The 13,781-nt window shown below is 39.5% G+C and overlaps 2 protein-coding genes across 2 annotated transcripts in view; one reads left to right on the top strand and one right to left on the bottom strand.

Annotated features, from left to right (window-relative positions):
* The window catches only part of slc43a1a (solute carrier family 43 member 1a), a 24,377-nt gene extending 14,465 nt beyond the window's left edge, over positions 1–9,912 (top strand). The window contains exons 6-15 of the mRNA XM_008420316.2: positions 3,570–3,662; positions 4,512–4,645; positions 4,734–4,861; positions 5,614–5,760; positions 5,855–5,890; positions 5,973–6,108; positions 6,285–6,402; positions 6,490–6,563; positions 7,063–7,186; positions 7,950–9,912. Of these exons, the coding sequence (XP_008418538.1) occupies positions 3,570–3,662; positions 4,512–4,645; positions 4,734–4,861; positions 5,614–5,760; positions 5,855–5,890; positions 5,973–6,108; positions 6,285–6,402; positions 6,490–6,563; positions 7,063–7,186; positions 7,950–8,150 (1,191 nt within the window). The 3' untranslated portion in view covers positions 8,151–9,912. The remainder of the gene's footprint in view (positions 1–3,569; positions 3,663–4,511; positions 4,646–4,733; positions 4,862–5,613; positions 5,761–5,854; positions 5,891–5,972; positions 6,109–6,284; positions 6,403–6,489; positions 6,564–7,062; positions 7,187–7,949) is intronic.
* Positions 9,913–10,458: 546 nt separating this feature from the next.
* The window catches only part of med19a (mediator complex subunit 19a), a 5,847-nt gene continuing 2,524 nt past the window's right edge, over positions 10,459–13,781 (bottom strand). The window contains exons 3-6 of the mRNA XM_008420315.2: positions 13,392–13,525; positions 13,212–13,308; positions 13,029–13,123; positions 10,459–10,839 (exon numbers count right to left, since the gene is read on the bottom strand). Of these exons, the coding sequence (XP_008418537.1) occupies positions 10,774–10,839; positions 13,029–13,123; positions 13,212–13,308; positions 13,392–13,525 (392 nt within the window). The 3' untranslated portion in view covers positions 10,459–10,773. The remainder of the gene's footprint in view (positions 10,840–13,028; positions 13,124–13,211; positions 13,309–13,391; positions 13,526–13,781) is intronic.

Here is a 13,781-nt window from a genome sequence, read left to right on the forward strand (position 1 = left end):
CTCTGTTTCAGCCTCTGGGTGACACACCTACCTGTGTTGGTTTCACAGGTTACAGGAACACACGGTTGAATAGCAGCAATTCTCTTCCTATCGCGTAAYAAACGCATAAAAACAGTTCTGCTTGTTAGATTAGTTTTCCATTATCGATTGCCAGCTGTGAGCAAATCAGCGGCACCACATCAGCTCTCCAGGAAAAAAAAAAACAGGATTTAGAGCAGAAGTTGCTGCCGGATCTCCTGCTGGTGATGAATATCTGCTCAGTTGTTCCTTCCCGGGGTTATTGAAGCTGTTTGTGAAATTTGTTCAACACTCGGGGTCAAACATAAAGAAACTTTAAAAAGCTTTGACCCAAATCTAAACATTTGGCCTTGCTCTGGTTTATGAAAGTCCAGTGCAGCTGGATGTGACAGTTCAGCCAATCTGTGAAAGGTTAGCGAGGACATAAAGCGAGGGGAAAGAAGCCACTCAGCTGTRGTTTAGTKTTTCCTGCTGAGGAGGTGCAGCTGTGGTTTAAAGAGAGATCAGTCCATCCTGAAGAAATGCTTCTCCCACTAACTTTTTWAAAATATAATTTCTGCTAACTTCTCCGCATGTAATCTACTGTTCTYTCACGTCATTGGAGCTGAAACACATCTCTGAACTCATTGATCTGTCATTTGGCACATTCTCGGTAATTAAAGTCCTAATTAAAGTCGGTGCCGGCTGGCAAGATCTTACAGAGTCCAGCTGAGTGGGCACAGCCGGAGCGGAGGCTGAAATGATCGGCGGCGACAAACGAGTGGCCTGAGCTCCTTTTCTCTGCGACTCTCTGACCCCTGGTTAACCACCCGCACGGCTCCGTTCAGTCACCTGCTAACATGCACGGCTTCGTCACGTCTGTTCTTACAGATGAAATGTGGCATTTTCCAAATTTYTGTCATGTCGTAACCTCAAAGCTATAGTGTATTTTACTGGGATCGCARGTAGAGGCAAACCTCACAAGATTTGCTGCTGTAACTGCAGCAAAAGACGGTTCTACAAATACCGAAACAGGACGGCTGAATGCAAATWCATCCCAGACTTTTAGCATTTTACAACCCACAACTATGTGCTATTTTGTGTTGATCCAATTTCTTTAATTGGAWCAACAAAGGAATCAACAATTCCTTTGTTTTTCAATGCATTTTGAAGGATATGCTAAATAGGAACGAGGCCTTGCATTTTGTTCTGCCTGCRTTTCAAAACTCTTCTCTGTGAACCACATTATCTCCTTGAACCTCTGTGGCCAGAAGAGTCCAGATCCACGGACCTAACGGCCATGAAGGTGTCAGGTTTTCCCCCCCGATTCTGAGAAATCGTAAATGAAGACGAGTGTTCTTCGAGATGTTTTTCCTCCTCTTCCTCAGACAGTCGGGCTCTCTCTACCGCGCTCTGAGGGAAACGTTTTTTCTCCTGTTTGCCTGCTAACCGCTTGCTGCGGGCTCTCGGAGTGACCTGATGCTTCCTGGTGCAGCACAGACACATTAGCACGCCGGCTGCMAACTGTCACCATATTGCGACCTCGATGCAGCTTTCTCACAGACGTCGAGAACAAAAATGTCAACATTCGCAGAAAAGCACACTTGACACCCACATACAGAATCTCTAGAGAAAGCTTTTCGACATGTGGTTCTGAAGTTCCTGGAAGTCTGTTCCTGGTGGGCACATCTTCCTGTCTGAAGTCTCTCTGTATACTTATATGGAGTTTCTGTTTCATAAAATGACCAGATGAACATTATTTTCTTGTTAGTCTTGGTAGAAACATAAAAATGCATCGAAATAACTGTTTAAATCCGCATATTGACAACACAACAAACCCTAACGACTGCAATAAGTAACACGGSTTCGTCCGACTTGTCATCAACTCTAACCAGCTTCCCCGTCYCTGCTAATGAAAACCAAACCCACAACATGATGCTGCCACCACCACGCTTCACTGTGAGAAGGCTGTGTTTAACGCTTTTCATATAATAATAAATCGCTCATGTTTGCTTTTTCCTCTACATGGCTTGAGGCAAACTGCAAGCAGGACTTCCTGTTGTATTATTTCCACAATAGCTTTCTTCAATGAAGGCCAGATTTGTGTAGTGCATGACCCACCTGAGTAGTGGAGCTCCCCCAGAGTGCCACAGGTCTCTTAWCAGGTYTCTTAACCCAGCTTTGAACTTCTSCAGATTGTTATTTCAARGTGATTTAGTTRGGGGTATCAAAATAAAAGGGGCTGAGCTACTTCAGACCCTTAAACAGATATAAATGCGTGTATAAACTGGAGGGTTTGGAAAGGCAAATCGGAACAATTTGCAATAACATGTTGCAATGGTGAAATCCTGCTCCCAGAAAAAAGGTCGTACAAAGTGCAAACAGTTTTTTACTCAAACGATCCTGTGTTTGTCGATAAATTAAAGGATGATGCAACATGGTGATATCTCRCTTCCAACTTTTGAGAAACTAATCAAACAGGATATTTTCTGTGAAAATGTGACTAAAACAGACAGTGTTGGTTTTAAAGTATCAAGTCTGCGCAGTAATTATCTGATGTTTAATCTGACCAACTCTGGGTCTATGCGGCTGCTGAGCTTGGCAGAGTTGGCTTTTTTTTTTTAAGGTTCAGATATAATAAGGCAGGTTACAAATAGCTCTGCATGATCGGTTATTAGGAGCGATTAAACATGTGTTGCAGCTCAAGCTGCTTGGTTTATATTTACCGTGGATCACAGAGGATTACGGTTTCTAGCAGCAGAAAGTGCAACTCCCAACAAGCTTTGCTTCACGGCAGCTGGATGCGTATCAAAAGGCGAGTAGCCAGTGAATGAGCCATGCATATTAGCTAGGTAGCGTTTGGTTAATGCACYTGTCCATCTGGCCTCTTCTCTCCCAAATGAAAGTCAGACTCTGAGCTCTGAACCTATCGGTGTCTCGTGGATGCGTTACAGCGAGATCGGTGTGCGGGGGGGGGAAGGGGTCACTGACACGGCTCGGTGAACCCTGACACAGCTGAGGGATTAGGTGACGCCGACAGCAGGTTAGGTAAAATAGTGRAGGACAACTACAATCCCTCACATGTGATTTTTATAATCACGATTGACCCATTTAAAACTGCAATCAAAGGGCATTTAGTGTGCTGCCATCACAATGGATTGTTGTTATACGTTATAATCTTCTTACTGCTGTGWATGGGCCAGCCTAATGTATGTGTTGGTACCTGCCACCATGTGGTTTGGTATGTTTCAGGCAGCCCTTCASAGTGGGTCAAACAGTATGTTGAAAGGTCAGGAGGACTTTAATCCCAAATCCTTTAAAACAGCAAAGCTTTGTTCGTCTGAAACTGTGAGGCTGTCATGAAATTAGAAAGTAATAAATTCCTCTGCAGGGGGAGAAAACTTTATGTGTAGAAAGYTTGGAGAGCACAGCTTTGGAGATTTTCCCCGGTAGTTCATAAAGCTGATTCATTCTGCCCCCTGGTGGTGAAAAAAGTAAACAGCTTTAACACATTTAATGTTAGTTTAATAAGTACTATAAACTGTGTGTGTGTGTGTGTTTTGTGCCTGCAGCTGCCCAACATGTTTGGTTCTCTGAGCTCCACCATCATGTCGCTGATGATCGGCTCCTACGCCTCCTCTGCTGTCACTTTCCCCGGCGTTAAGGTAAATTATACGATTTAACCCAGCTCTAGTTTTTCCCTGTGTCTCGCCTTCCTGCTGCGGGTTAAAGGTGACACAGTGTGGCTGTAAGTGTGTGCATGCATAAGACCTGAACAATACTTTTAGACATTGTTCCTACTGTCTAAAACTACTTTTTTGTCCAATCAAAAGTGGACAGAAAAGGTCTGGAAAAAGCTAATAAAATATTTTATTCAGATATATTTTGAGGCTTTATTCTGATCCCTTTTGTTTAAAAGTTGTTTTTTATTTTCTATATCTCCTTTTTCCTTTCTTTTCCTTTGTGTCCTACTTTCTCTTTCTTTTTCTACTGTTTTCCTTCCTTTTAGGAATGTGTTTTTCTTTCTTTTATGTTTCTATCCTYGTTTCTTCCTTCCGTGTTTTTTCCCTCCCTTCTTCATTTCTTTTCGGCTTTTTGTTACACACGCATTTAAAGCCCACTACAGAATGTGAATTTCAGTATTTTATATGCTGGGAAGCTTAGTCTGGATAACTTTGGATGTTTTATTTACAAAATTTGCAGGAACCTTGTTGAAACTTCAAGAGATTTCTTTGTAATTTGCTTTTAAGGATCCAGATGTTCTGTATTCSTCTACAGGAAAATTAAAAGCTATCCAGGGTTTCTGAAGATCTTTCGGTTTCAAATTTTCTTTGAAGCACTTGAGGGTTTACAGAACAATGTTTATTGTTTGTTGTACAATATTGCTGAAAAGTATTAAAAAGGACGTCTGTCTGTCTCCGATAACTACAGTGACTTGAGAACTTTGCTGCATGCACTAAAAATCTTAATCAGCCACTCAAATTTTTTGCAACAATTATTTCTCGTCTTCATAGCTGATCTACGATGCAGGCTTGAAATTCCATGTGATCATGTGGTYGTGGGCKKGTCTCGCCGGGCTCGTTTTTAATAACTGTTTCTGGAACTGGCCCTCAGAAGGCTTCCCAACTCCAGACGAGGTCGACTACAGGTYAGTGTGACGCCCGCCTGTCTGCTGCAAACGTTACCAGTGGTTTTAGTCCAGCAAGCGGGATCTGAAGCTGTTTTGTACTCAACAGTAAGATTCTCACGACGCAAGAGGTTCCTTCATCTGAGCAGAAGGCTGCAGGGGAGARACTGAACCAGAAAAACGGAGATGTCCGACATTCCCAGGAGAAGCTYCCCAACGGACCCGACACTGCACCAAGTGAGTTAGCAAACCGCTCATGGTAGAGAAAAAAAAAAGACAATTCTCAATTATGTTTATGTGCTGATCAAGTTGTTTATAAGACAATGTTGGGGTGATGGAGACGTAAAACCTCTCATGATGACCTCTAATCACTGACTCCCTGTATGACGAAAATATATTTACAAGATGAATCTAATCTAATGAAGTCTAACAAACGTAATAAGATAAATAAAATTGTTTTAAACTGTTGGAACATCATCTTAGAAAGTTGCCTTCAGAGTGTTTGAATTTGACAGTGTAGAAGGTAAAACCACCCAGAAGGCTTTATAACCAAAGTGTTTCATTACGCTWCGTTACATAGCACMGAGAGCAATATGGCTGAAGTTTTGGGCCAACGACAATATTTTTACTCATTTTTTACGACTCATTGATAATTCAGCTCCTAATAAACTTTTCCAGGCAATCAGTCTCCAGTCTTTCACTGTAAAATTAAAGCAAAAAGAATTAAAACGCTTTAATTTGTTAGGAAAAACTCTGATTTGTGAGGTTCACAGCTAATCGCTTTTCATACGTTTCAAATCTGTGCATCATGAAGCGCTACCCTTTTAATAAAGGACACATTTTTAATTTAAACCTAATTAAAGATTCTATAAATTTGGGTAGAGGTTGTCTAAATTATTGACTTTTTATCTTTACTGTAACCTCTTAAACTTCAGGTTCATTAACAGCGTTGAAAACTACCTCACCAAAGGTTTCTCCTCCTCCCTAAGACGCTGTTCCCCTCCGGCGGTCCGTTTTCTCCCCCATCTTCCTGTGGAGTTTGATCACGATGGGGATGACCCAGCTGAGGATCATCTTCTTCATGGGAGCAATGAATAAGATGCTGGAGTTCATGGTGACCCGGGGTGTASAACACCGTGAGTGTCCAATGAGCTTCAACCTCTAGCATTTTGCTTTCTATTATTGTTTTATCATATATTGTAAATTTTGTTTTGTTTTTTTATGCTTTAGAACCCGATGACCTTGTGCKTGAGGCAGAAAACACAGGTGAGTTTTGTTAGATTATGGCATAAACCCTTTAAAAATGACCTTTTCCCCTCATTTTACTGTTTTCCTCTTGACCTTTCAGTGGGTTTCTACGCCTCCATCTTCGGGACGCTGCAGCTGCTGTGTCTGGCGACGTGTCCTCTGATTGGTTAYATCATGGACTGGAAGATGAAGGAGTGTGAAGAGGAGAAGTGTGACTCTACAGGGATAGTGAAGAGGTACGTTCAGTGAAAAAATAACAACAGACGTGAGTTGTTTAGGATTTTATTTCTCAGCTTCAGGCTTCCTTGGTCCGCATGTAAGGACGCAAACAGGAAGTTCTTTTTGATGGAGGGTGGGTTTGACACCACAACTGTCATGCATGTTAAAAAAAAAAGTCCTTTCTCTCCTTCAGAGCCAAAAGAGACCGTAAGATCCAGAAAGTGACCAACGCTATGAGAGCCTTCGTCCTCACCAACATCCTTCTGATCATTTTTGGAATCTGTAACCTCGTGGATAATCTGCCTCTACAGGTAAACACACCGCATTACGCATTAACAATAAAATACCATCAGAATAAAATGCTTACAAGCTGCCTCTTTTCTGCTTTTCTGCTGTAGATTTTGACGTTCATCCTCCACACTATGGTCCGAGGATTCATCCACTCCTGCTGCGGCGGCCTCTACGCTGCTGTGTGAGTCCTGCAGCCCCAGCAACACGACAGACACAGGATGCATTCGTTACCTTAGGCGAGGAAAGTTTGGCAAGATTCCTCTTTAAACCACGGAGCAAACAATATAGCGGTGCCGTGTTTGTTTCTATAAGGTAGAAAACCCTACAACAGTATTAAAGTCCGAGCAGATTGTTTTCCGGCTCGTTTAGAGTTGTCTCCTAACACCAAATAAACACCAGAATAAAACGCAGCTTTACAGCGTGATAAAAGCAACCAGATGTTTCAGCAAAACCAGAGCAGGTCAAATCCCCTGCAGCAAGATGACATGTGCCCACTGGAGGCGTGGAAACAAGCCATYTCTGGCAGCAATTAACACTTTTAATTTATATGTTGCGTCAGAAAGAAGTAGTTAACCTTAAACATAGTAGTTAGATAAGTTACTCTGCTTTGACGTTCATCCTGATGATCCTGGAGTTTATTTCAATGCCGTGCTAAACCACTTATTATTTTTCTTCAACAGCTACCCGTCCAACCACTTCGGYACACTGACAGGCCTCCAGTCCATGATCAGCGCAGTGGTCGCTCTGCTGCAGCAGCCGCTCTTCATCGTCATGGTGTCGCATCTAAAWGGGAACGGCTACTGGGTGAGGAAGTGCTACCTTACCCCAAGCATGCACACGTAGCTCCCAGGTCAACATATAAGCAAAGTAATGCCTTAATTAACAGCCTAAAAATGAGATCGAACAAATGTTCTTTTTGTGACGATGAATCAGTCGTACATGATTTATAGCAATAAATAAATAGGTAAATAAAGAGCCATCAGTACATAAAGTAGGACATTTGGCTCTGTTAKAATTTAATTTTGGACCACTAGCTTTTGATTTTTATTTTATCTTTAAAGAAAGACTAACTCAATGTGTAAAAACATAAAATAAAATATTGTATTTTTATAGCAGCTTTTGGGAAGCAGACATTTTTATGTTGTTTTTTTTTCAATCTGGAGAAAAATCAATGATGCATTAGTTGGGTGAATAATATTGCAAACCACTTTAAAGGATTAGAAGCCAAATAAATCAGATGGATAATTATAAGAATATTTTTGGCTAAAGTAGATCTGAAAGACGAAGACGTCTATATTGGGAATAATTCTATTTTTTCTGCATGTTTTGGGAATTAGACATATTGTGTCCTTAGCAACAAATCCATTAGGACAGGGGCGCCTGAGTCCAGTCCTAGAGAGCTACTATCCTACAACTTTCATAGATGTTTCCCCAGAATAAATTGCTAAATTTAGTCCTGCAGAGGCGTGGTATCGAGCTACTCATTTGTTTCCGGTGTGTTGGACATCTAAAAACTCCAGGACATCAACCTTGCTTCTCATCTGTCCCCCCCCTGCCTGTGTTTCAGATCAACCTGTGCCTTCTGATTGCCTCGTTCACTGGCTTCCTGCTGCCAGGCTACCTGTTTTACCACCGCAGAAACCTGCTGAGGGAACAGAAGGCCAGAGACAACCAGCTTGCCATTCAGGAGACGGAAGCTCTCAAGTCCACCGAAGCCAACGGCTTCAACAAGCCTCACAGCAACGGCAACGCTTTGACAGACGCTTAGACAGCAGCAGGGCTGAAAATCATGGGTCATTTTAAACGTGTGGCTGCAGAATAAACACCGGATTTTTATTTTATTTTTTCTCATTGAGAAAAAAGTGTTTTACCGATATGCAGTTGAAACCAGAAGCTAACATACACTAAATAAAAAAAGACATACACACTTTTTCTCACTGCCTGAAGTTAAATGAGACAAAAATCCTTGTTTCCGGTCAGTTAGAATCACCTAAATGAAAGAGAAAAATATGTCAGATTCATTATGAATGTCTCCAAAATTAGGAGTATAAATATAGAATAATTGCTATGTTTTTAAACAATAATGAAAAGCCCAGGCTTGGGAAACATCTGATAGGTTGTGTGACATGTTTAAGTGGATGCACTTTAAAGCTTCACACTGCTTTTTTGTTGACATGATGAGAAAGTTAAAAGGAATATCTGATATATGATTTCTCTAATTATTGTGACATTTAGCATACAGATATAATGGTAATCAAGACTTACCTAAAACAAGAGACATCTGATCTGATTTAACTTTAAGCATTCTTTTATTCAGTGTGTATAAACTTCTGGTTTCAATAGTATTATTTTTCTTTTTTTAGTCATTGCTAGTGCTTGTTTTTCCTGCCACAAACAGGAACAAACAAACAGGTTTGTTTGTTTGCTATGAGTCAGAATTTCTTGTTATTTGGAGAGACGTGTCATCAGCTTTTGTTGCTCTTTTATTTATTTGGATTTAGATCCAAGAGCCAAATCAGTTTTCATCTTAAGCCATAAACCTAAAGATCAAGCAGAGGCATGGACAAACTGTGGATATCACCGTACTTGAAGTAGTTTCCCCGACAATCAGTACTAACCTGCGAACACCAAAGAAACAACGAGGTTTTTCGGACAGTTGCATAATCTGATCAGTATTGTTTTTTGTATTATGCAGAATGTTATTTGTGCTTTTTCTACTGTATTCCCAAAGTAAGAAGAATCTAAGCAAATCAGGAAAGCCGTAGAGCACGCACCTGCCAAAGTTGAGAAGACTTATGAGACATATGGAGAGGTTTTTGAGAATTATGTCCGAGCCCTTCTGATAATTTGAACACAAAAATGGCTGGATGTTTAGATACCACATCTACCTCCTCCTGTTTTGTCCCATTGTCCACAGGACGCTGAACTCTTTCTATTATCTGATTTTTCTTCAGGTAAAGACTAAAAACATTTGTAAATTCCATTTTTACTTATGGTCATCCATTTGTTTCACTGATAATGCTACAACCCAAACATTTCTGTAATTTATATATACATATATATATATCTATATATATAGGAACAATTTTGTATAGGACAATGTGACTGACAGGGGTGATTCTGACACACAGTGTGTGTCTGAACAGTTTTAAGACACTTTGTATTGCTTAATGCACAGAAATGAACTAGTGTGTGTATAATGAGTATGCAAGTGTGTTTTTTATACTTTAGCTGCAGTAGCAATGAAAAGGGAAATTTATTTTGTAGAGGGCTTACACTAAAAGTAGCTCAGATGATTCTAGGTCTATACAGCTTTTATTTCTATGGTCTTGCATTGACTTAGAAAAAAATATCTTTTTTGTAAATACAACTGTGGTGTGGCTTGTTACTTTTCTAACGTTTTCAGCTTGTTTTACTATAAATATTGGAGTGTATAGCATAGGAACATAAGGACAACCTGCTGTGGCTTTAGTCTGTTTGCTTGATGTGATTTCACATCTGATTTTAAAATAAAAACTGTTTGTAGAAGATAGTGTTCCCTTTGCGTCATCAGCAGCAGAAAAGTAATGATCCTAAATGTAAACAAAGTGTATATCTGTTTATATCACACAGACGTAAGTTTTTGCCACTTTTTCTTATTTCTAATGCATGGTTTGTTTTTTCTCTTTAGAAGAAAGTAGCTTTGCTTAATTATTTTTTTTCTTTTTGCCGTCACCTTGCCTTTCAGTAGAAGAAGTATTTCTAAGAACATTTCTGCCAAACAGCTTTCTCTGTAAACCAAAGCCATTTTCCATAAATTTACAGTTTGACCTCATAAAAACAGACTGAATTACTTTCATTATTCCAGCAGTAAGTATAAGTTACATGTGGTCTTTTCGGCTGTGAGCTACGAGCAAAAACATTTGCTTACACCATATTTAAAGACTTCACAGGGGTCCCTCTGTACCGTTAAAAGAGTTTTGTTTTACAGAATTCATTTAGGTTATCCAACATTATTTGGTAAATAAATGTACAAATAAAACATGTTGTAAATGTGTTATTTTCTGGTAAGGTGAATCAGATTAAGGAAAGACCCATAAAATTTATAATCAAAGTTTATTTGATTTTGGCGTTATGGTCAAAAGAAGAACAAAAAAAATTAAAGAAATACACAGCGGCTGTTTAGTCCATCCACACAGTTTTCTTCTTTTTTTTTTTAGCTTAATCTGTAACATCTCTTCTCATTTTTATCCAGCATCTCTGCTTACTCAACACACACACACATGCACACATTATTCAGCCATCTGTTTATCTCATTAAGCATACTTTTAATAATACAATAACCTGTAAAACACACACTCTTACAAAACGGCACACATTCGAACAGGCAGACACACACAGTGGGCTTCTGTCTATCTGAGGCTGTTGCTGCTGGGCTGCGATCCAGCGAGGCCGGGGTGGTCTGGGCTGTGGCGGTTCTGGATCAGGGCAGAGACAAACACCGGTTTCATTTTATACAGTTCCGACATTGTTCACACACAGATATAAGTGTCAAACTGACTTAACTATTCTAATGCAAATTAAGAAATAACCACAACATTAAAATTTCAAAAACCTTTTGGATTTGTTGTCTTAATGCACAGTTAATCTCTAAGAAAGTCCAAAAATGCCTATATTCTATAAATAAATAATTTCTTATAAACAAGTCCTAATTAAAATGGCAAACGCTCAAGTGCTTTATTAAATATCTTGATTTCTTCTTTTTTTTTTTTTTTTTACTACAAAAAAGCATGAGCAATTATTTCAGTATTTATTAGTTTCATGGTCATGGAAACAATTGTCTCACTTTAAAGAAAAAACATGTTTATTATGCTAATTTTACTGTGCCAAATAACTTAGTCATAAACAAAAAATAATTCTTTATTTGTTACATTAAATAAATAATGTACATTTTGCTCTCCATACATGGCTTCAATATCAAAAAATGAACAACTAAAGAAAATTGTAGTAATCAGAAGACATTAAATGCTAAGCCAGCGTTGCACAGCAACAGACAGGATGTTGACCAAATATGGTGATATAATTGTACTTTGTCACACTAACAAAAAAGGAGCTAGAAGCAAATCAAGAGCTGGAAAATTGACAGCAACCTTTAAAGTTACCAATGATAAAAAGTAACACCTGATGCCCACAATGTAGTTATAAATCCATTTTCTTCTCCAATTTGATTATTTTTTTAATAACTTAACAGCTTACATGAGCCTACACTAAAATCTATTTTAAAACTTACTTAAATAATGTATTTATTAGAGGTGTGCCGATCGATCGGCCACCGATCATAATCGGCCGATTTCCGTGAAAAAGTGTATGATCGGTGATTGCCGATCACGGTCTCTTGTTGCTGATCACACAAACCGATCACCTGCATCTCATTTCGCAGCCTGCATGTGCAGCTGGTCACCTCTTTCCTTCACACTGCGCAAACGCGCAGCAGCAAATCCTAAGTGATGTGGAACTATAACGCACTGAGTGAATGGGGAAGTTTGATTGTTGCGGCGGAAAATTGAAGCACGCCAAAATACATCAACATGACGAATCTAATAAGACATAAAAACAATGCCATACTTGACGGAGTTTGGCTACATCGAGGCTCACTGCAGTAAAAATGACATATTGACGATCAGATATCAGGTAAAGCAGCGCACAGCTACAAACACTCACCCGGATTAGCATGACGGTCAGAAAGCTAAACAAATAACCTGGAAAATTATTTAAGTCTTCGAGCTGCGATGTAAGACGCTGGTTCTGCTCTCGCTGTTGAACCGCTGCTACGCGCTACAGGTAGTAATATTTCACAGACGGAGCGCCGCTTCTGCTCCACCTGGTAGTGACTCTCACACCGAACCTCTGCTTAAAACTGCAGCGTATAACTTAAAAAAAATAAATTTTACACACGTATTAAAACTTTCGCTGTCCTAACATGAGACAGATAATCTTTAAAAAAAAAAAATCGATCTCCTCCCTGCCCTGCATAATTACTCCGCTCAGTCAGAAACAGCCACTCAGAATTACCAGTAATCAGCTAGCCGCCATGCTATCAGGAAGTTTTCATTCAGTAACTCTGGATTGTTTATTGTAATGGATCCTGTATTTGCCTTTGAATGTTAAGTTTTATACTTGAATTTTTTTGGCAATGTTGAGAGGTTTTATTTTGACTCTTTGCATTATTTAGCCTCTTCAGAGCCTTCATATGTTATCAGTCTGTTAAAGATAGCATTACCGATAGCAGTACAATTTGCACAATGCCTGTTTTGTTTAGTTTTCTTCTTGGAAAAAGTTATTAAAAACAAGTTTTTGTCTAAATTAAGGTGAATTCATGGTTCCTTTTTTCACATAATGTAACCGGTAGTGTTTATGATACAAAAATTATAATTATGTGATCGGAATCGGAAGGAAAAAACCTGATTGGCACATCTCTAGTATTTATATTTATCAGATTCATTAGAGATGTTTGATTTCTTTCTGTGGATAGTGTCTGGAAAAAACATTGTCCTCTTGTCTTACAACATTAGACAAGACAATCACATCCAACTCAAAATGTAATCATTTTTGATCCGAGTTATACAGAAAAGAAATGATTACTTTGGCGTTAAACAATTATTCTCACCTTCTTCTTTTTCTTGTCTTTCTTCTTTTTCTTTCGATCTGGGTCATCGTCCCTCTTCTTCTTCTTTTTCTTAGGATCAGAGTCTGAGGGAGTTTCTGAAACATTAAAGAAGGGGGTAAGTAAGTGGCTTGCAGACATGCTGGACTCATTTCATTTGCATTTAGAGGTAATAATTTGTCTTACCTTGTGGTAATGGGTCCTGTGGTCGATGGTGCTTGTGTTTATGCTTGCTCTTCTTCTTTGGAGGCTGTATGTGCATCAATCTGTACTGTTCTGGGAGCTGGAAATATGTGCATGCATTAGAATTTAATATCTAATCATGATGTGCTTAAGGCGTTAGCAGCAGACCAGAAAATAAAGTACCGGTCCTGTGTGTAGTCTGAATCCTGTCAGCGAAGCACCAGTCAGCGGGCTGAAGGAGTTCCCACACACTGGAGGCTTATCGATCAGAGAGCGTAACGAGCTGCCGTCCTGAGTGCCCGGACAGTCGATCATACCTGCCACGCAGGAAATGGAGAGAAAAATGAAAAGAAAGCAAACTCACAAATATGTGCAAGGGACATAAATGACATGAGTATTTCGATAAGACCTTACAGCATCAGATTCCCACACCTGAATTAGGTAATCCTGGCTGAAATGCTAAAGATCATTGAAAGTAATGGGAACACTGGTGGCAGAATTGAAATTAAGTAGTAGGGGGGATGTGCCTTTTTTTGCAACCGTTACCCTTATTGTAATCTTAGACCTTTTGCC

The sequence above is a fragment of the Poecilia reticulata genome, linkage group LG10 (genome assembly GCF_000633615.1).
Source record: "Poecilia reticulata strain Guanapo linkage group LG10, Guppy_female_1.0+MT, whole genome shotgun sequence".
Lineage (NCBI taxonomy): Eukaryota > Metazoa > Chordata > Actinopteri > Cyprinodontiformes > Poeciliidae > Poecilia > Poecilia reticulata.